Source organism: Eupeodes corollae, chromosome 2, assembly GCF_945859685.1.
Source record: "Eupeodes corollae chromosome 2, idEupCoro1.1, whole genome shotgun sequence".
NCBI lineage: Eukaryota > Metazoa > Arthropoda > Insecta > Diptera > Syrphidae > Eupeodes > Eupeodes corollae.
The window spans coordinates 137,855,691-137,879,808 of NC_079148.1; the positions used below are offsets into that span (position 1 = coordinate 137,855,691).

The window sequence follows — 24,118 nt, forward strand, 5'->3', positions numbered from 1 at the left end:
AAGATACGTTGTACATTATCAAATTAAAACAAAAATCAAAACTATAATAAAACAAACAAACTAATTAAAATCAAGTAACTTATTTGGGGAACTATTATCGTCGTGTTCGGTTTCGTGTTGTCGTCGTCATCGGGTTCAATATGGACTTCCGCCCCAGGGTCCCAATTCAAATGAAAATAATTAATAATAAAAAAATAATGTAATAATATCGCGCGTTTCGTTATAAAATTAATAATTTATCGCTGATTTAATCTACTTTTATGTGAACTATTCTTTTTTTTGTCAAAAGGAAATTGTATTCATCTCTGTTTAAAAAAAATAAAAAAAAAACTGGATCTATAACTTAAATATAAGTAATTTAAATAAAACAAAAACTTAAACAAAATCAATAAGAAAAGAAAATTTGCAATATAAACAAAAATATCTATATTTGTATAATGTGTTTTACAGATGACTATATATTTTTATATAAAATAGGTATCCTATTACAGGAGTTTAAATTTAAGAGAAAAACTTATTAAAAAATAAAATTCATTGATATGTACCACCAAAAACAATTATTAAAGACAAAATGTCCAGTTGAAAGAATGTATGTTTTTGTTCCTAATATTCATCATAAACAAAACAAAAAACAGCAAATCTCATCTTTAAAATTAATATCCAAAGAAATATAATTTCCTTTTGACAAAAAAAAGATGAAAAACTTGAGTAGAAAAACAGCTTAATCAATAAAAAACAATTATATTTTTAGAGACTTTATATGAAAAAATTAAACTTTGATGTTTTGATCAGCATTATTTTTAAACAAAATTATAAGCAAAATAAATTTTAACCAAGGACAGACATTTAAACTGATCCACAATTTTTAGTTTATCGTTTTTTGTTTTACAAGTTAACTGACGCTAACATCGCTAATGGTTAAAATATGTGGTTCTACAAAATTATGTCTTGTAAGCTTACTTCTTTAATGACCAGTAAATTATATTTTCAAATTACGTTTTGTTAAAAAAGAATTAGTTAAAAAATTATTTCAGTTTGCAATGAACAAATATATTTTTTTCATAAATTGCTCTCTAAAAATTAATAAAACTTGATCAAACTTATATTGATATAAAATTTAAAAAAAAATAAAAATTCATAATAATACAAAAAATAAATAAACCACAACAAAAAATAAATCGTGATTTCGTATGTACCTAAACCAAATTCGCCGGGAATTTGGTCGCGTCGCGTTTTTTCGCGTTTTACTCGGGTGATCTTTAACGTTTAAGTAAATTTATTCAAATCAAATTTAGGGTCTAGCGTTTAAAATAATATTCAAGATTAAAATAAATCTAAAAACAAAACAAAAAAATTAAACATAATAAGCAAAAAAAGATTCATTAACACAACAACAACTAAAAACAAACAAAAAAATACACTAACATTTAGGGGGAAATTATTTAAGTTTTAAATCATTGTTGGTTTTTAAGGTTTTTCATAATTTTTTTCTCTTTTTATATAAGACAGGTTTTTTTTTAATATAATTTTGTTATAGAAAAAAAATAAAGTTTTATGTTGAAAAAATATATAATTTCAAATACCCTGCATACACAGCTTTCCTCATAAGAAATAAAACAATAACAAAAATAACAGAAAAAAAACAAAAATACACATATTTTCCCTTAAATTATTTTTTAATTATTTTTTAACTAAATTAATCATAGCAAATGCTCATCACACAAAATTAAATAAAGTTTAAAACTAAAATTTGAATGAGTGAACGTTCAAGTCTGTAGGAATATACCACTTTTTTTTTAAGTTTTGATAGGGCGCTTAAAATGAAGACTATATTGAATTTTATGCAAACTAACAATAAAATTATAATAATCTTTAAAAAAAAAATGTTTAAAAAAACAGCTTTTGCCCAAAATATATACATAATTGTTCCTAAATTTTATTTGTTGTAAATGATACTCTTCCTCTTTATTTATTTTTTCTAAGTTGCCTTACGCTAACTTCCCGTTTAAAATAAATAAGTTGTTTGCTTATATATGCCAAATCAAATACTTTAAACAAATTAAATAAAATGTTTTTTCCCTTTTATATTTCTCTGTCATAGTCCTTGCTAACTGTGGTTAGTAATTTTCTATTGTACTATATGAGTAGTGTGATCCCTTTTAAAACAAACAATAATCAAATAAAATATGATACTATTTTTGAAACAACATTTTAAACAAATGTTATATTAAAATGATAATAATAAAAATAATAATTAAAACAAAAAAAAACTAAAATATTGTAAGTAAAAAAGAAAAAGAAGAAGCTTGATGAGTACTTTATTATACCTACATAATCGAATTATCAAACTATGTAATGATATTTGAGTATAACTATAGTTGAGTACTAGCATGTAATATTCACATCTATGTATGTTAAATTATAGAAAACAAAAACAAACAAGAGAACAAACAAAAAAAAATACAATTAAATTAGTAATTGGCAAAACACAAGCAAGAATATAAACTTAAGAAAATACATAATATAAAAAACAACTAAAGACAAAAATTACATGGTTTTTTATTTCATAAAATTTCAAGGAATTCTAGAACTTCGTACTTTACTAAAGGGTTTGCTACATTTTTAGGTAAAACATCTTCACGAATTAGAATGGTTGAGTTCTGTGTAATATGTCTCCTGAATCTTGACTTTGTTTAAAATGAATAAAAAAGTACTGCTGCAAATATTTTTCAAAATTTGTCTTGTATTTTGATAAAGTAACAATAAAACACACTTTTAAATATATCTATAAATATTTTTTAAACAGAAAATACCATATTCTTTACTCCAAATTGATATCAACTTGAAGATTTTTTTCTTAACTTTGTTCTTTATTTTTACGCCCATGTTCCGAATTTCGATCGAAAGTGAATTGAAATCACTTTTCAATTTCACGTGAAATAAAATTTCATGTTCTTCAATTCGATCGAATTCGAAAACTTCGAAATTGCTTCGAACTGTCAGAACTAAAGAATCATACATTTTTATTTTGTTTCTGAAGTAAAATGTTTGCTGTTTTGAAGATGGATGCAATATTATTATCAATTTTAAGTGAAAAAAGGGAAAAGAATTCAAGAGATAAAATAAGAAAGAAAAAAATATATTGGATTTGCTGACACATTTTACGTTTGTGAAAATTATGTACAATTGTTTTAATAAATTAGTTATTTTATATTAAACAAAGACGCTTTTTTATATGTTCTAAGGGAAATAGAACCTTTTATAATACCTTCTTCAATTCAAAACTTGCTGCAACAATCCGATGCCTAGCAGAAGGAAGCTTTCAAAGATCAATTCACAAAATTAAAAAATGTGATTTGAATGCGTTCGAAAAATGGAACAAACCGAAATGCAGAACATACATTTCATCATGTTTGAAAATCCAATTCACGATAACGAATTGTGGAACACCCAAATTAACTTTCGCAAAGTGTATTCACAGTCTGCGACTAACTACTCTCTAGAGCAGTCGGTTTTATTCTCTATTGAAATGTCTAAGACCTGCGCTACTTGCAATATTTCAATAAATAAAAGATCTAAAAACATCGAAGTTATTGAGTGTGCCTTATTCTGTGGCCGTGTATTCCATAAAAACTGCGTCGCTATTTCCGACAGTGATTTTAAATCATTATTAAATCAAAACTTCTTTTGGAAATGCAATTCGTGCGCAAATTTGAATTTCTCATCATTTCTCAATAATTTCAGTGGTCTCTCTTAGACTGTTCTTGATATAAAAAATGAACTTTCCTCTCTTAAACTACTTCTTAATAGCAGTTCCCCTCCCCGTAAAACAGCAAAAAAATCAGAATTAAGTAGTAAAAGTGCAACAACTGAAAAGAATGAGATTCCTTATACTCAATTAACTGATTCAATCTCAATTCCAACATTGCCTCTTTCGTATTCTACTGCTGCTGCTGCTGCTGCTCGATTACATCCATCAACATCTTCATCAACATCCTCATCATTACCATCATCATCATCTTCATCAACTTCATCATCATCCTCATCACTATCGTCGTCGTTACCTCCTTCATCATCGTCAACCATAACAAATCCATCAAGTGCCTTTCTACCTACTCTTGTACCTATCAAGGAGATTTCTCTATATGTCAACAATTATGTACCAAAAAACAACAAAAGTGTGTCAAGAATTAAAAAAATTGTTGGTAGTGACCCTTCTTCACTTTGTGCTCTCCCAAATATAAAATGGCTTCATTTGTCAAGATTCGATAAAAATACAAAATCTAGTGACATTGTTGACAGTATTTCTCAAAAAACTAATATTCCAAAGGAAGAGTTAAAATGTTATGCTCTCATTAAAAAAGATGCAGATTTATCGACTCTTAAATTCATAACTTTTAAACTGAGTGTACCTACACATAAACTTTCTCTAGTTCTTGACCCGTCTGTATGGGGTTCCTTTGTGCAAGTAAAAGAATTCATCACACATAAAAAAAGTAGAGAACCCAAACCCAACCCCAACAACAATAAATGCAAATGCACCTCCACCTACAAAAACAATATCAACTGCACTTCCATCAACATATATTGATAGTTGTCTTAATATTGGAAGTTTACATTTTTCAATTGAGGAAATTGAAAAAGCTTTATCAACGGTCAAAGTGGACACAGGACTTGATATAGATGGAATTGCACCTATTATTTTACAGGAATGTTCAATAGTATTTGCTGTTCCTTTACAAATAATTTTTAATCGATCTCTTGAAAGTGGTGAATTTTTAAGTACGTGGAAGCGTTCTATCATTACACCAATTTATAAATCAGGAAATAGGCAGGATGTTTCAAGCTACCGCCCTATTTGCAAGATCTCTACCGTTCCAAAAATTTTTGAAAAATAGGTTTATGAAAAATTAACTACAATGGTAAAACATGTTATCTCTCCCTGTCAACATGGGTTTCTCGCTGGTAGATCTACCAGCACCAACCTAACATTTTTTTCAAACACCATTTTAAACGGGCTCGAAAAAGGTTTCCAATTCGATGTTGTTTACACAGATTTTTCCAAAGCTTTTGATAGGGTGAACCATGATATATTACTTATGAAGTTGAATAAAATTGGTTTTCATTCTAATTTGCTGAACTGGATACGGACATATTTAAAGGGTCGCATTCAGTTTGTTCGTATTAATAATTTTTTTTCATTGCCTATCAATGTTACCTTGGGTGTTCCACAAGGAAGCCATCTCGGTCCGCTTTTTTTCTTGTTATTTATCAATGTCATTCCCAATGTTTTCTTAAATTCTAGATGTCTAATGTACGCAGACGATTTGAAAATCTTTCGGTGTATAAAATCTGAACAAGATTGCATATTGCTGCAAGAAGATCTTCAAAAATTATCAAATTGGTGTTGGATTAACTCCTTACACCTTAATATTGCTAAATGTCAAAGTATAACGTTTTGTCGAAAACGTACATCAATTAATTTTTCCTATAGTATAAATAATATCTTTTTATCTATAGTAACCTTTAAAAAAGATCTAGGGATAATTTTTGATCAAAAACTTGATTTCTTAAAACATATAGACTTTTTAGTTGCCAAAGGTAATTCTATGTTAGGATTTATCTTGCGCAATTCAAAGGAATTCTGTGATCCTCACACATTGAAATGTCTTTTTTTTGCGTTTTTTAGATCTACTCTTGAGTATTGCAATACTATTTGGAGCCCTTTGTACGAAGTTCACTCTTTTAGAATTGAGACAATTCAAAAACGCTTTACAAGGGTATTAGTAAAAAGGCTTCATTGGAACATTGATATTTGATATGCCTTCCTATGAAACAAGGTGTAAATTATTTGGAATCTTGCCTCTTAATATTCGTAGAAAGTTCTCTGGAGTTATGTTTATTCGTGATGTTTTAACTTAATTAACTTCAATGTTCCTGCGAGGATGCTTAGAATTTAACATTCCATTCCACAGAACAAATTATGCTGCTAATGAACCATTGACCAGGTGCTTAAAAGAATCCAATTCTGTTTGCGATATGATCGACTTTTGTCTTGGTAGATTTTCATTTAAAAACAATTTACTCGTTATTTTGAGAAACCTTAATGGTGGAAATGTTTAATATAATATATTTATTTATTTGTTGTTTTTAATTCATTATTGATTTTGTTCGTATATTATTATTATTTTATTATCGAGTAATCACTAAAGCATTGTATCTTTGTTTGATGAAATAAACACTAAACAATAAGTGAAATGCAGAACATGGGCATTAAACTTAGATTTTCAACTTTGGAATGTATAAGCTTTAGACTATTTCAACTTCCAGGATAAGAGAAATTGGAATACTTATAATCTTAGATTTTTAATCAGCCCTTGTGCTTATATCTGGATTTAATAAAATACTTTTGAATTGTGTCCCGAACATTTTCCATATACAGTTGTGTTCATAAAAATAGCACTGCTGCTCACATTTAATTAGATTGTCAATTATTTAAATAACGGAAATTCTTACAAAAAAAAAATTACCATGTTACTTGGATTTAACGGTGTTTCGTTTTCATATAAGAGACTTTTAGCTTGAAGTTATACCCTACTTTTCACGGTGAACACCTATTATTTCGAACTCTCTGGATATAAAGTGTTCATAAAAATAGCAGTGCTTTTGATTTTATAATTACAAATTCAATTTTTTTAATTTTTCGTTAAGTGAATATTTTACTATATAAAGTGTTAAGTATTTGTAAAATACTAGCATATAAAAAATTAATAAATATTAGCTCAAAAATAAACAATGGGACGGTCAAGACACTGCACCGAAGAAATTTGAACACTTATTCGAAAACTGCGTTTGGAGGGAAAAAACTACCAAAATATTCAAGCCATCCTAGGCTGCTCAGCAAAAATGGTCATTAACGTCTTAAAATGGCAAAATAAACCGAAAACACGATTTCCAAAAAGTATGGCTACTGAAAGAACTGACAGAAAAACCCTTTCATAGGCCCTAGGAAAATAAGAAATGGACTTCAACTATCTGTTAGCACTGTTACAATACGAAGAGGTCTTTTATAAGTGAAGTTACCAGCTCGAAGTTCACGCAAGGTACCATTCTTGACGAAAAGGCATGTGGCAAAGAGAATGGAGTTTGTTAATGCGCATAGAGATTGGGCAAAATAGAAATGGAGGAATGTTTTGTGGAGCGATGAAAGCATAGCCGTCCTTTTTGGGTCCAAGGGTCATCGAGAATATGTGAGAAGAAACAGTGAAGCATGGTGGAGGAAAAATTATGATATGGGCTTGGTTTTCATATTACGGGGTCGGGCCTATTTATCCCATCGGGGCATAAGGGAAGCAACCCTATGCTGAAGAGGAATTGCCGTTGGTTTGGGTATACCAACAAAACTATGACCCAAAGCATACGTCAAAAAAGGCAAAATCATGGTTTGTGCAGAAGAAGTTATCTGTTATGGAGTGGGCCACTCAACCCCCCGACCTTAACCCCATCGCAAATTTCGGGGGTGTGGGGAGGGGTTAATGTTAAGAACGCAGTTCATTAAACACAACCCTAGAATTCGAAAGAATTGTGGGAAACAGTGCGTGATTCGTGGAACGGAATACCAGTCGAGAGATGTCAGGTTTTATTGGATTCGGTGCAACGTAGATGCGTAGCATCATAAAAAACAATGGTTATGCAACAAAGAACTAATTGTAAGCTAACATTATTTGTATATTATTATCTTATTACAGTTTTTCTTACTTCTTACGTAATAGATCCAGTACTTTGTCATGCACTGCTATTTTAATATATATATATATTTAAAAAACGGTTTTTACTGTGTCAAAGCTAACAGTATAAAATCAATAATACTTATTTTTGTTATTATGAATAAATATTTTTGTTAGTTATTAGAAGTTTAATGAAATATATTATAACGTTGATATTAAAGGCCTTTTTGTTTCATTTGGAGAGCACTGCTATTTTTATGAACACAACTGTACATATATGTTGTCCGGCTGCAAGTACAGCAGCGCTTTAACTCTTCCTGGAGCATAGGGCAGCAACAAGACCCTTCCACCTATCCTGATTCACCGCAATTGACCTCAGCTGTGGCCACGATTGAATATCTTGAGACCGAGCCTTCAAAACTGATGACCTCCAAATTGTCTTTGATCTTCCAACGCGTCTTATACTCTGGGGATTCCATTGGACGGATTGTTTTGCTATATTGTCGTCCGGTTACCTCAGTGGCCTATCCAACGCCATTTTCGTTGCATGATGTCTACGTCCAATTTTTTCTTTCCGGGCCTATTTCACAGCTCAACATTAGAAATGGTTTGCGGCCACCCGATCTTCAGAACAGAGCGCAAACAACGGTTAACGAGATGTTGGCAGACCATTTATATGTTTCAGAAGCATATAACAGCGTTTGACGTTGGATTCGAAGAGTTTCAACTTGGTGCGTAGCGATGTTGTACTAGATTTCCACACAGGAGAAAGGATTCCAAATGCACTACGGGCTTTGTTTATTCTACTGTTAACATCAACGTCCGTTCCGCCATCGAGAGCTATAAGATTTCCCAGATAATTAAACTGCTCGACCTCCTCTATAGTCCCCTGCCTTAGAATAACTTATGAGCTATGGCCCGTGGTCATTACTTTGGACTTATTTGTGTTAAACCTTGAGCCAGCCACCTCTCCATTCAATTGCAGCGAAGGACACATCTGATTTAAGCCTGCCGTGTTGTTTGCCATGAGACATATATCGTCAGCATAATCTATGTGGCTAAGCTTGTCAAACAGACTCCATTGCATACCGTGTCTTTCATTTTTACCCACCGTGGCAGTCATCACATCGTCAATCGCCAGCAAAAACAGAATTGGTGACAAGACATCTCCTTGCCTCACTCCTTGACGCACATCCAAGGAGTTGGAAAGTTGTCCATTGTGCAACACAAAACACCTTGCGTTGTTGTACGATTCTTTAATAACAGCGACAATTTTCTCAGGGATTCCTCGCGCAATAAGCGATCTTCAGATGCATTCACGATTGACCCGATTAAACGCCTTCTCAAAATCTACCAACATTAGGTACAGCGGTCATGGGTACTCTGATGATTGTTCGAGTATAATTCGGTGTTGATGTGGTCGACGCACGATCAACCACTGCGAAACACCGCTTGGTGCCTATTGAGGGTATTGCCATTAAATTCGGAAAAAACGGACAGGACTGTGATACCGCGCCAGTTATTACAATATTTGAGGTTTCCTTTCATTGGTAACTTTACAATAACTTGGGCAAGTTTCGCTCTCAAAGACAGCCTGCACTAGTTTAAGCAAAATACGGGAAGCTGCCTCAGGGTCTGCTTTTAGGAATTCTGCGGGAATACCATCAAGTCCAGCTGCTTTGTTTTTCTTTACTCTTTAGAAGATGTATTTTCCATCGTCATTAGAAAGTGAGGATGAAAATAGCGAAACATTTTTTTGAATTGAATGGAGTACAAAATCGACTTCCAAGATTTGCCACTTAATGTTGCTTGATATAATTTACTTCTTAAATAGTGTTATCAACCCTGTTGGCGTTTATTTTTTTGTCTTTTCTTTTGAGCTAAAGAGCTACAACAATCTGGACGCTAATCAAGTTCTTGAGAACAATATCATCCAATCCAATAACCAGCTGCAAAGTCGCAAAAAATTAGGCAGTCGGAATTCGAAGACAATCGAAGCAGCAACTTAAACTAGAGTTAAAGGCTATGCAAGTTATGAAAAACAGTCCTCAACTTTACTTCCAACTCCAAGTTTAATATCAACTATCGAGATGGTTAACTTTGGAATTTGAGACAAGTTCTAAGAATTTGTTGGAAACTTCAAACCTCTACCACGGATCAATAAAATTTAATCATTAAGTAGTGCTAGTATTTAAAAATTATATATTTTTCTTTTTTGGTTCCCTAAGTCCTATTAATTACAAAATTCAACATTTAATTATTTACAATTTATCTCTTTTATCGGTTTTTATTTCATAATTCACAGCCTTGAGATCAGTACCTAAAATAATTTAAAAAAAAAGATTATAAAATGGAAGCTTATAGTGAGCATAATCTCCTACCATTCTTTAAACCTTTCCACGGATCTCTCCCAAATGTTCATTCTTTCTCGGTTTTCTGATTTGAATTCTTCTCGGGGTTTGAAAAGCTTATCAACGATCCGGAACTTTCTAATTTCGTCTCGATTTTTCCAAATTCCTTAAGAGAACAAAAAAAAAAGTAATTAGACTTAGTATTGATGGAGGCTGTTTAAATTGATTAAATTTTACCAATATTTAATCCAGCTATGTAGGCTGATCCGAGGACACTGGATTCAGAATTCACAGCGCGTTCTACACTGATACCAACAAGATCAGCTAAAAATTGGCAAATAAAGTCATTCTTCGAAACTCCACCATCGACTCTATAAAAATAGAATTTTTTGTGGATTAGTTAAAAAGGTTTTAGTGCCAGGAATTTTGCATTACTTCAAACATTGCATATTGTAATTGGTTTCACTTTTTGTTGCTTCACATATTTGTGCGATGCGGAAGGCTATACTCTCTAAAATCGCTCTAACTAAATGAGCTCTAGTGGTTGATGGAGTTATTCCTAGAAAACCTGATGCTGCCTTGTAATCATTCACCGGGGGCTGAAATCATATTTATTAAATTCTATAAAAATTAAAGAACAATGTTTATTATTTCTTACTCCAATTCCACTGAATGCAGGTATAAAATAAACTCCACCAGTATTTTCCACTGAATGTGCAATATCCGAAGTTTCAGAGGGATCATTAAACAGACCACATGACTGAGCCCAACAGATCAATGTACCCGTATCCTGAGCTGCACCCTCTACACAAAACACCAATTCGTCATTAAGTTTCGTGTTTTTAAATTGCCAAGCCACTAACGGATATAGACCATGTATTGAAGCCTGGCAGTGCTTTCCAGTTATGAGATCTAGAAATGAACCAGTTCCCATGGTTATCTTCATGTCGCCTTCGTCGAAACAATTCGAACCCCATAAGGATGCGGTTTGATCGCTTACCGATGATGTAATAGGAATCCGGGTGCCAAAAAGAGACTCATGAACGCATCCAAAATCGTCTGAGTTTGTAACTACTTTTGGTAATAGGCTAAGCTAAATTTAAATTAATTGAATTTGTAGATGGATCATTTTGCGTGATCTTATTTTATTTGTATTCTTACATTTATGCCAAACATCATTTTCATCAAATCCGACCAACCAAGGGTAAATGGATCAAATAAACCTGTTGCTGTGGCAGAAGTTATATCGGTTATATGTTGAATTGTCAGGTCTTTGGCTAGTCCAGTTCTGTGGAGAAAATTCGGAGGGTAAATATTTGTTTATATGAAAAGCGGTACATTTTACGACAATATTAAAAGTTGCAAATGTTATATAATTGTTAACTTTATTAATTTATCTACTTCTTCATGGTTTATACATAAGATAATTAGATACTTAAATTTCATGATTCAATGTTGATTGGAACTCTGTGAACTTAAGTCATTAGTATTTCACACCACAAATCAACTGTATGCATTCTATGATGTCATAAAGCTATTTTTCACAAGCTCAGAGACTATTGGCTTTTTTGCTTGAAAATTCAAGTTTCAAATTTTGCTTTTTTGAGAAGCTCAGTAATATTATTTATAAACTGTGATTTTTTAAGAGCTTGAGAACTTTAAAAAAAAAAAACGCATAAAATTTGCAAAATCTCATCGATTCTTTATTTGAAACGTTAGATTGGTTCATGACATTTACTTTTTGAAGATAATTTCATTTAAATGTTGACGCGGCTGCGTCTTAGGTGGTCCATTCGGAAAGTCCAATTTTGGGTAACTTTTTCGAGCATTTCGGCCGGAAAAGCCCGAATTTCTTCGGAAATGTTGTCTTCCAAAGCTGGAATAGTTGCTGGCTTATTTGTGTAGACTTTAGACTTGACGTAGCCCCACAAAAAATAGTCTAAAGGCGTCAAATCGCATGATCTTGGTGGCCAACTTACCGGTCCATTCCTTGAGATGAATTGTTCTCCGAAGTTTTCCCTCAAAATGGCCATAGAATCGCGAGCTGTGTGGCATGTAGCGCCATCTTGTTGAAACCACATGTCAACCAAGTTCAGTTCTTCCATTTTTGGCAACAAAAAGTTTGTTAACATTGAACGAAAGCGATCGCCATTCACCGTAACGTTGCGTCCAACAGCATCTTTGAAAAAATAAGGTCCAATGATTCCACCAGCGTACAAACCACACCAAACAGTGCATTTTTTGGGATGCATGTGCAGTTCTTGAACTGCTTCTGGTTGCTCTTCACTCCAAATGCGGCAATTTTGCTTATTTACGTAGCCATTCAACCAGAAATGAGCCTCATCGCTGAACAAAATTTGTCGATAAAAAAGCGGATTTTCTGCCAACTTTTTGGTAATAAAATTCAATGATTTGCAAGCGTTGCTCGTTAGTAAGTCTATTCATGATGAAATGTCAAAGCAAACTGAGCATCTTTATCTTTGACACCATGTCTGAAATCCCGCGTGATCTGTCAAATACTAATGCATGAAAATCCTAACCTCAAAAAAATCACCCTTTATTTGTTAAGCTGGGATTTTTGAGGATTTCATATACGGGAATATTTTTGAAAAAATTTTTAATTATGGGCTGCGACAACAGAAAGTGTACCAAAATATGTTATAGATCAAGGCAGGTGTTGCAAGTGGGACAGGTTGGAGAGTCGTTTTTGTTGAGAATGTGTTGGTGGGAAGCAGTAGTGTATCCAAGTCTAGCGAAGTTAGTTATTTTTTGTTTTGAACAGTTAGTAGGGTACGTCGGCGTAGTTTTTAAGGGGTTTATATCCTTGTAGTGATGCTGATATAGGCTTCAGTCATGGCTATTTTTTGCAGAAGATATCTTTCCGGTATGCTTGAGGAGATCGGATTTTGTGAAGATGTTGAAGGTGAGTACAGGTGCGTTTTTGACTGAGTTCGCTGCACTGTCAGCATATTCGGCCTGAAGTCCACAATAGTTCAATGTTTTACAATTTTATGAGTTAATATCTAATTACTGATATGATTTCGGTGTTGTTGTTTGCGTTGTGAATTGCATTGATTACTGTGATGCTGTCGGAGCATATAATGCATTTTTCAGAAAGATTGGCTGCTGATTTAGTAGCCTGAAGTATGGCAAATGCTTCTGCTGGAAAGACCGAGGCAAAATGTGGGAGAATACCAATGCTTATGGTTGATCCGTTTTCATCAATCACCCTATAAGATGTGGTGTCCGGAGTTTTAGAGCCATTGGTGAAGATAAATCTCCATCCGTCAGATCTTAAGTTTTAGGCGATACATAAATAAAGTTGGCGATATGTGCTGTTTGCTGTTTTTTCATTTTTTATATTTTGTTACATAGATCCAATATAAGCGATTTAGGATTGATGAACCATGGCGGGTAGTGTGGGGCTATTAGTCGCTCTCTTTTGGTTGGCAGATTGTTAAGCCTTGATTTTTTTTTTTTTTTGATGTCGTTGTCGATGATGGAGTTCTTGAAGAATACTACTTTTGCGAGCATTCTTAAAGTTAGTGTGTCTCTTCGTTTTTCGTTGCTGGGAGGCCTGCTTCAGTTAGGATATTTTTTGTTGGAGTTGTTGGAAAGGCGTTTGTGCTTCTTCTAGCTGCTGTGTGGTAGATGGGTTCTATGATGTTTAAAACATACTTTGGGTAGTGACCATATATAAACAGCCCATAATCAATTTTACTAAGAAGTAAAGTTTTGGTTATGTATGAAAGGGTGTTATTATATTGCTTTTATTTGTTTTCTTAAGACCTAAACAATGTTCTTTCTAAAAATATTTACAGTTAAATATCAATTAGGCTGAGGGAATCAAACAGCTGGTTGTCAAAACCTTATGGTTATTTTTACAGACAGTCAGGCAGTTCTCAAAGCCATTAACTCGGCCACATCCTCATCTTAATTGGTCCAGCAATGTCGCGATGAGCTTGCGAGCCTGAATATTAACCTCGGTGTCACCTTGATCTGCTTTCCGGGCCATAGTGGTACCGTGGGAAATGAACGGGCTGACGAGCTAGCCAGGCAAGGATCGGCCCTTCATAGCTCATTTGTGGAAATGGTTAACATTCCTCTTAGTGCTATGAAGGGTAAAATCTTTTCTACCTACCAAACTGAATGAAACCGAAGGTGGAGCAATTTACCCAACTGCATTATATCTAGGAAGATATGGCCCACTTATAATAAAACCCGTACAAACGATCTTTTATGCAGGCCAAGGCAAGACATAGCCAGGATAATTGGCCTATAGGAGTTCATGCAGAGAAGTTGGGTATCTCTTACAACAACTTTTGCAGTAGTTGTAGTGACCATTTCCCCTGCAAATGTCCTGCTTTGGCAAACACTAGAATTAAATACTTAATAATAATAATAATAATAATACTGAGACAAAGATTAGAGACCTAATCTTTTTTCTCATAATGCGACAAAATGGCTCTAACATAATCGCTATGAAGCTTCTCTATAAATCTTTCCCTTTCTATCGAGTTTTTGGTATCAAAACGGTGCACTACAGCGCTAATTGGATCTCAGGCTAGGTTGCCTTGAGATCGCCATTTTTACCTACCTAATATCAATCCTTAAATATGTTAGGGTTGGGTTGTTGACAGTTTTGTTTGCGACATACATAAAGCAGTTTACATTTTTCAATTGAAAGTTTTGCACCTGATTTTTTTGACCATTTAATTATATCTTCTAATAAGATTTGAAATAAAGATTTACATTTATTTAGGTCATTATTTTTGCATAAAATATAAATATCATCTGCATAGCTGCAATGATCTAAAAGCTGATACTTAATTAATATTGCGTTAATATCATTACCGTTATGAAGTGGGTAGCTGGAAGAGTAGACGTTATTGGTTTTTTTTTACTAAAAGTTTTCTGTTTGTTAAAAATGATTTTTTGTATCCATATATTCTGCTTCCCCCCCACTTTATGAGCTTATTTAATATAATATGAGGACCTATACAATCGAAAGCTTTTTCGAAGTCAAGAGATAGTATGAAAATATGTTTTTTGGTTGAAAGAGCTAAATATGAAATAAAAAATCATCATACAATTTATTGTTAAGAACTGTGTTTTAAGTTAGCATTTAAAACAATAGTTTTAGTTGTCTTTATTCTAAACGAGGTGTATTATAAACACCTGATTTGATAGAAAAATTAACGGGTGAAATTCAAATTCAGGACAAGACACTTAATTTTTCGTATAGTGTAATTATATTCCTAGCAGGCTGTACGCAGAACAATTTGGTAAAAATATAAACTTCTTAGAGTTATGAAACTAATTTAATCTATATACACATAGTCCAAAAAGTCTCCATACAGCAGCTTTTTTTGTTGATTCTGAGATAAAATATTTATTATTAATTATTATTAAACAAGTATTTTGGAGATCACAATCAAAAAAGGTAGAGGTGGGAACTTAGGTTTTTTCAATGTTACCACTTTGGTTTTTACATTAATTTCTAGTACTTTTTTTTCAAAAAACACTAAAATAATTCTGATGTAGGGAGACTTCTTCGACTAAGTGTACATATGCCAACATGTTTTTAAACAAATTACAAACAAGATCAACATTTTGATTTGAAACTGAAAATTTAAGATTAGCGCATCTTTTTTTAAATCGTGAAATTAAGTATGAAAAATGGCTTACAATTTTTGGTAGCCCTATATATTCTCATCCTAGCACTAGAACTAGAAACTAGATAGTTTTATGTCTTATAGTTTATGGGAACATTCAAAGGCATTTGATAGAGTTTGCCATCACTTATCGAAAATGCGTGCTTTTGGTATTGATGAATCTCTTTTTCGTTGGATTAGAAATTACCTTTCGGACCGTTCAATTCAAGTAGTATTGCACGGGTTTAAATCTGATATCCACAAAATAAATGCTGGTGTGCCTCAGGGCTCTGTTTTGTTTCCGACTCTCTTCCTTATATTCATAAATGATCTTTTGTCTGAAGCTTCTAATCCACTACATTGTTTCGCTGATGACAGTACCCTCTGCTTTTTAATTTCGTTTTTAGATTATCATCCTTGTTCTATGGATGTGAACTATCAACGGCAGCGTATGATAAGCTCATTAAATTCTGATCTTGAGAGCATTGTTCAATGGGGAATCAAAAACCGTGTAGAATTTTATGCTTCGAAAACTCAATGCTGTCTACTGTCGCAAAAGCGTAGCCCTCCTCAATGCCACTATCCATTGGTGGTAATTGCATCGAGGAAATTGAACAACTATAAGTCCTAGGTATGTGCATCACAAACCACTTATTGTGGAGTTATAACATATTTGACATCGCCAAAAATGCTGCTAAGTGTTTAGGTGTTCTCTGACGATGCAAGAAGTTTTTTACCCCTTCTGATCTGGTTATAATTTGCAAAGCTTTTATTCGTCCTAAACTCGAGTATAACTCTCATATTTGGGCTGGAGTCCCAATAACGTACTTGTGTCTCCTGAATAGAATTGAAAAAAGAGCTCTAAAAATGATAAGAGATCGTTGTCTCTCTGAGAGATTTGCTTCTCTTGAACACCGCCGCCGCAAGGTCTCATGCCTTTCATTGTTTTATCGTTATTTTCATAAACAATGCTTTAGCAAAATAGCCAGTTGCATTCCTCACCTTAAACAATTCAACCGTAATACACGTACTGCTAAGAATGTCCATCAGTTTAGGCTTAAGCCCAATTTCGGACGTACTGTTAAGTACAGAGATTCTTTCTTTAGCCGCACTACGCGAATGTGGAATGCTTTACCTGACTCAATATTTCCCACTCATTACAATGTGCAGATATTCAAAACCAATATGTATCGGTTTCTCCTTTCTAAGCCTATCCTTCTTTTGTAATTGCTCGCACGTTGTTTAATCATTATAAGGGTATTCATAACCACTTTAGTGCGCGCACAACATAAAGAAAAAGAATAGGCAGTAATTGGATCTTCCCATTATAGCTTTTTATTTATAAAACTTGGGAACGAAATGCAAGTAAATAGTTCTCACAAGCAGATCAAGGACAAGACCATCGAACATTGAACATGTTTAATACAACATCTAACATCAAACACCGAATGCTGAAGATCGAGATGCAATATGTTCGATGCAACTTATTTGATGCTAATGGTTAAATGCAATATGTTCGATGCAACATATTTAGGGGAGAGTACGATAACTTTGGCGACAAAGTTTGATAAAACAAGCATTTTTTACTATGGGAGGGGGGTCTATCTCCCTCCGTTTAGGCGGTAGGGGCAATTTAAAAAAATATGTACATTAAATGGAAAACAAGTAATTAAAAAATAACGGTAATACTTACAATTAAGTTTTATACCTTTTTTTAAAGCCAACATTTTTGTCTATTAGCTTGCTTTTAAATCAAGTCAAAACTATGCATAGTTTTTTAAAAAAATAGTTTTAAAGTCAAAATTTGTGCAAAAAAAAGTTAAAAAAAAAGGGTTAAAGTATAATTTTTCAACACTTCAAGTTTAATTACGACTGTTTTTGTTTCAGAATTTATTGCTCTTATTTGTTTTTGTTCAAAAACTGAAAACTAGATGATTTTATGTCTTTTAATTTTTGAGAAAATTGAAAACTACAAAAACAAAATATTTAAATTAAATTACTTTTTCCTTGCTTAAGTATTAACGTAGGCTTATTTTGATAGTAATAATGGAATAAGGATTAAGATATATTCATCTTGCACCCACCCCAAATCCTATAGTGTAGCCAAGCAGGGGGGTTCCAGGGGGCAGCATGTCCCCCTTATGCATCTCACTGTTTGCATCGTAAAGTCAAGTAAACCAATTCATTTAGCATAACCCAGAATGCACCACGAGGAGGTAGAATTGCATTGAATTCCGCGTCCCAGTCAGTTAGTCTTTAAGTAAGTCAGGAGTTAGTAAAAAATAGTCACGTCAATTTTCAATGTGTTGAAGGTATGTAAGTCTCGTCAGTGAATTCATCGTCCGTACTAGTGTCACTGTGGATTTCGTTAAGTTCGTCATTGATGGTCAAGAGCCGAGGTTTTTTTGGCGGTAATACATCTTTTAGGTGTTCACTGCGAACGTCGCGGGGGTCGAAGTGCTTTAGTTGCAGACCCACACTTTCTTTTCCATCAATCAATCATCTTGCACCCACCGAACCTCGCTCCCTTGTTACCTTGCACGCACTTCAACTTGCACCCACCCCAAATCCTATAGTGTATCCTAGCAGGGGGCTTACAGATCCCACTGTAGCATACCACCAAACTCGCACCTACCATTGTTACTATCAAAATAAGACCAGTCAAGCAAAAAAAAAGAATTAAATTAAAATAGTAGTTGTGGTTATTTTCAATTTTCTCAAAAACTGAAAGACATAAAATCATCTAGTTTTCAGTTTTTGATCAAAAACAAATAAGAGCAATAAATTCTGAAATAAAAAACAGTGTTAATTAATCTTGCAGTATTGAAAAATTACGCTTTAACCCTATTTTTTACTTTTTTTTTGCACAAATTTTGACTTTAAAACTATTTTTTTCAAAAACTATGTATAGTTTTGACTTGATTTAAAAACAGGCTAATAGACAAAAATGTTGGCTTTAAAAAAAGGTATAATATTTAATTGTAAGTATTACCGTTATTTTTAATTATTTTGTTTCCTTTTAATGTACATATTTTTTTTAATTGCCCCTACCGACTAAACGGGGGGAGATAGAAATAGTAAAAAATACTTGTATTAAGATCCTCTACCAAAAACCGTTATTATATCTTGTCGCCAAAGTTATCGTACTCGTGCCCATATTTAAAGCAAAAAGTTCAATGTAACATGTTTGAAGCAACACTTTCTAATCATCATTTTGAATGCAACATGTTTGATGTAATTGGATGCAACACGTTGAATATGTTAAATTAATCTTTAGCACTCTTCCTTTTGATTGATTTGCCTAATACTGATGTAATTTCTTTCCGAACCCGTAAGTGTAATAAATTAATTCGATTAAAGTTTTATATTGTCGTAAAAGCTGACGTTTAAGAAACTGCACAAACATATGATTACATAACTGATCTATTTAACATTGCACCAGGGCCTCTTACAAGCCAAGTCCCACAACTTCTTTAAAAAAAAACCTTAAGGTTTCGAAAAATTTGCAAAATTAATAAAATAAATCAACAAAAAAAACTAATTAAGAAAACAAACAAACATTTTTCTAAAAAAAACAGACACCCTTTTGGATTAGAACTCATATTTCCAATTAACTATACCCCTAGTAATATCGTTCAAAATTATTAATATACATTTTAAAAATATAAAATTACCTCAATTTGTATATTATCCACGAATCTAGAGTATCAACTACAGCTGTTTTATTTTCAATTGCTTCTTTTAGTTTCGGATTCGCTTCTATCTCATGAATAAGCCTCAGAGTAACCTAAATGAGATCAAAACAAAACACCCAAGAAAAAAGAAATAAAATTAAAACAAAAATAAACACACAAGATTATTATTACTCACTTGCCCATTCATCATCTTTAATACGCTTCCCGCCAAAAAGCGTTTACTACGTGTCAATATATACAATCCATATGATAGAGTGTTCAATGTTTTCAACATTAGTCCTGAATTCCATTTATTCACTAGGCCATCGGCCCGACAGTCTTTCCAAGTTATAAAATTGTGAAAATACTCATGGGTGTTGCTATCCCAAGTTAGAAACGTGCAACGCTGCGTCGATATCCCCAAGCAAGTGATATCAGAAGAATTAAGATTTGCATCTAAAATTTATCGCACAAAATTAAAAAACAAATATTTTTAAAATTATTTCGAACAAAGTCTATTCTAAACCTTTGATAGCGTTTGAGATAACATTGACGATACTAAGCCACAGTTTTTCTGGCTCGATTTCAAAATAACCCGCTCTCGGATTGAGTAATTCCACCTAAAATAGTTTGATTTACATATAAATTAATAATATATTTGAAATTGTGTTTTAATTAATTTATTTGTTTACCAATTCGGAAGCAGAACCTTTAATTTGACAGTTTTCATTGAAAATAAAACATCTCAACGATGTGGTTCCAACATCCAACGATGCAATGAATGACATTGTTATTTCTCCGATTCACTTTACTCTCAATGGAGTTCTGAGTGTCACGTCCGTTTGGAATAATCAATCGAAATCAACTGAACTAAAAAACAAGCTACATGCCGCTGCTGGCGCGGCGCTGCCCGGCTGCCGTCATTGTCGTAACTCCAACAACACAACGCGCAGTGATAGCGAATAAAACACATCAAAAGCGTATACAACTTGAATTATCTTAAATTGTGAATGCACTATCACGACGACGACGACGCCGAGGACGGGCGGGCGCTCCGATAGTCGAATAAAAACTTGAAACAAAAAGCTTCCATCACTTAATCATAATTTTTGGCCAATTTTTCCTCATGTGGATATACTGGTTGTGAGTAAAAACAACTATAACTGATAACTCGTAAGCACCGACAAGACACTCAATCACCACTCATAGTTGGAATGGTATCGTATTCAGGAAAATATATAAAGCAAGTGGTGGGAATGGGTTTGTTTTCATACACAACGTTAAAACATCAATTATTAAAATTATTAATTTGAATTAAAAACATACTCTGCATAATAAACTGGTCAAAGGTCTTTTAAAACTTTAAATGGGTTACGTTCTAGACTCTGGTTTTTATTATATTGATTTATTTTTATAGTGACGTTAAGGGTTACCTTACTGCACAGATAAATTAAATACAAAATTATTTAACGGTTATAAGAAGAAACCCTTTAGTTATTTTAAAGATTGTAATAACTATATTACTGACGATATTATTTAATTCGATTTACAAATCTTAAGTCTCGTGAAGTAACATAAATTAATTCAATGAGTATTTACATATATGAGAATCCCATGTTGGGAGCTAATTTTTCTTCGTAATGGTTTTTTCGCTAAAACATTGGAAATTTAAATGATGCTCCAAAGTTTCATCTACTGTCATTGCCGTCGAGAGATATCAGGAAGATAGGGAGACCCATCAGTATCCAAGAGTAAAGTTCACAGGAATGAATTACATATTCCGAAAGAATCGAATTTTTTCTTACAGTTTCTTGATAGTAAGCGTATTTTATTGGTAAATTATAGCTAGTGCAGTAATGGAAAGTAAGTGCAGTAATGGAAAGTGTGAATAAAACATATGTCCACTATTATATGCACTCTTTTTTTAAATCTTCAAGTTGGTTTTGGTGTGTTGTTTTTATGTAAAGTTGAATAAGAGTTCAAGTTAATGTGTACATGCAGGTCTAGTCAGAATAGAGTTGAGCCTGAATTGAAAGATTGAAATAACAAGGTTACAGCCCAAATGCAAACAATATTCTTGGATTCATCTTGAAAGATTTTGTATTGTAAGAGTGAAAGATAGATAGATTTCAAGGGTGTAAGATAGGGACGTGCAGATTGATTTTCTTTTCAGCGTATGGACACAACGAACATAATAAAACCCAGCACTAAAAATCCAATGTAGACAGGCACTAAAAGCCAAAATAAGCTTGTGAGGGGAGATTTTGTCCTTCCCTGTAAGCCCGTCTTGCCTACAAGCTCCCAGTTCCTGGCAACTCAGTTTTCCTGTGTGAAAGGGGACAAATCAACGCGATACATTCAGCGCCACAATTAAACTTTCTCTTCTAAAAATAAACTTACATTTCGATAACTGACGCGAAGCGAATCAGGCCGAATCATTCACAATGATAACAAAAATGACAAATAAACAATGCCGCGGCGAATTTGCCACTTTCGCGTTGGTTTGGGAGTGCCTTTAAACCCGACCAATGACGAAAGTTTTGTTTTCGCATCAAACGTTTCGCTTTGGTTTTGGTCGAGTCCTAACACACATCACACGTCAAAAAATTTAGAGATAGCACTGTGATTATTTATGATTTTTGTGCGATGTCAATTGTCAAGTAGTCAACGCAACAAATAATAAAATCCTGCCAACCTTTAAGTAAAAAATACTTCTGGAACTGGATGAAGTGTCATTCTATTCCAAGCATTCCAAAACTTTATCTGAACTATTTATATGTACTATTTTTACTGCCTTATTTATCCACACTATTTTTTTGTTGTTGTTTAGTGTAAAAGATTTTGCTGCGCTGCGTATAAATTTACCAATAAAAACGCCTAGTGTCTATTATTGGGCGTTTTGTTGAAGCTAACGGAACAACATTCATTCATTCGAGAACATGTGGCAACTCCTTAGTTTGTGGCACGTTTTGCAACCATCTGTTTATTAGTCACGCGATTAAATTGTATCATTGGAAATAGTCGTTTCGTCTGGATGAATAATTCTGGGCAAGGAAATAATCAAAACAACAACTTTGAGTGAAAGACACCAGTTACATAAAACCATTTAATTTCATATAAAGAAAGATAAAAATGTATTCTTGGTATCATATTTTATAACTTAACTCTTATATAAATTAATTATATCACCATCCCTTCATAGGAACATATTTGAATCACTGCATAGTTCGTTAGTGGCGATGTGAAACAGTTGAATGGTGTTTTTAGTTGCAGTCTACAAAAGCATAACTTTTACTATACTCGTATTTTAAGTTAATAGAACTCACAACCATATCATAGATCTCAAAAACAGGCGGTATTGCCTGCATTTTTTAATAAAATTAAAATTTACTGAACTGACAGGTAGCATAGATTTAAGTACGAAACCAGATTCTTTACTTAGAGATCTAAATGACCTATATTCACAATACACATCGTGTTTATTTATAGGTATTTATTTATGTTGGTTATGATAGTCTAGTTATTTCAAATGACTCATTTCCATAATTTTAAAAATTTATAACAAAGCTGAAAAACGTTTGTCCGTTCCGTCCAACAGAAATAATACTAAAAAAAGGAAACCAATAAATAAATATACGCTAGAGAGAACTTGCCCTGAATCATTTATATAATTCATACAAATTCAATTGACAAAACTATGCCATAGATCAGCCATATTCAACCTTTTCTTTTATTGTGCCACATTGATAATTTTGTACCGCAACCCCGGGTCACAAGAAATTTTTTCATCGTAAATAATAATACTCATTTTAATGTGCATACATATACAAACGTTATGTATTTATTTATTTATTGAAAATATTTTAATGTAATTTTTGAAATTGAGAACACATTTTCAAAACTTTATTTAGACCTGACTTGTTGCTGCATGTCAACCTAATGACATCATCTAGATGGGAGTCCGTAAGTTTGTTTCGGTAAATATTTTTTGCATATTGTATGCTGGAAAACGAAGATTCGCAAACAAACGTAGATCCAAATAATGTCGGCAGAATCTGTGAACTTCTTTTGACGATTGCATATTTTGCGGGAACGATTTTCCAAAATTCTATTCAATTCGTCTTTTTTCCCCCTTTGTTGACCAAGCTATTAAAAATGGTACACAAAATATTTTTTTGTCGATATGTTTTTAAATTTAGGGTTTCTTAAAAAGTATAGCTCATTTTTTTTTCTTCCAAGGCCCTCAAAGGACCATAGATGATAGTACCGTGGGGCTGTAGGGTACAAAAAAAAAGTATTTAGAAATTAAAATTTATTTTCGTTTCTATTTCAATATAAAATGGAATGTATGCACACACATTATTTTCCGAAATTAATTCCATGGTACAGAGTAAAACAATTTTTTTTATCATTGCAGCAAAGGTAAATATTGCAATGACTGCATTTTGAATGAGGTTTTGATTGTATTTTGTTTATGGTACAGACTTCGCATCTTCCCCGTGTTTCAACAAATTTTGGCCAGGGAACACCTAGGTTTCCCAGTCGCACGTCCTTTGAAACGGATTCTCCTTTGCCCCTTCGTTTTTTGGTGCATTGCGCAGGCTCGTCATTATTAGATTTTCTGCTCAGACTCCGTTTGTCAACAGGTAAATCCTTTTGTGTTAAAAGTCCAAGGGTGACACATCTTTTGTACTCCAGAAGAGATATTTTTT

General features: G+C 33.0%; 1 protein-coding gene across 1 annotated transcript; it reads right to left on the minus strand.

The window, feature by feature from the left end:
- Positions 1–9,912: 9,912 nt before the first annotated feature.
- LOC129947068 (putative glycerol kinase 5) lies at positions 9,913–20,596 on the minus strand. The gene is made up of 10 exons (XM_056057503.1): positions 20,099–20,596; positions 19,933–20,026; positions 19,603–19,862; positions 19,407–19,519; positions 11,240–11,366; positions 10,737–11,171; positions 10,514–10,677; positions 10,316–10,449; positions 10,109–10,244; positions 9,913–10,047 (listed from the first exon to the last, which is right to left on the minus strand). Exons 1-10 carry the CDS (start codon positions 20,192–20,194, stop codon positions 10,041–10,043), a joined length of 1,566 nt encoding a protein of 521 aa, XP_055913478.1. The 5' UTR covers positions 20,195–20,596; the 3' UTR covers positions 9,913–10,040.
- Positions 20,597–24,118: the final 3,522 nt, after the last annotated feature.

Excerpts from the sequence above, each read along its gene's own strand:
- LOC129947068 (XM_056057503.1), bottom strand. The coding sequence starts at position 20,194 with ATGTCATTCATTGCATCGTTGGATGTTGGAACCACATCGTTGAGATGT. Across the intron at positions 19,520-19,602 it reads TAAAGATGATGAATGGGCAA|GTTACTCTGAGGCTTATTCA; the intron begins GTGAGTAATAAT and ends GATCTCATTTAG. Across the intron at positions 10,450-10,513 it reads TACAATATGCAATGTTTGAA|AGTCGATGGTGGAGTTTCGA; the intron begins GTAATGCAAAAT and ends CTATTTTTATAG.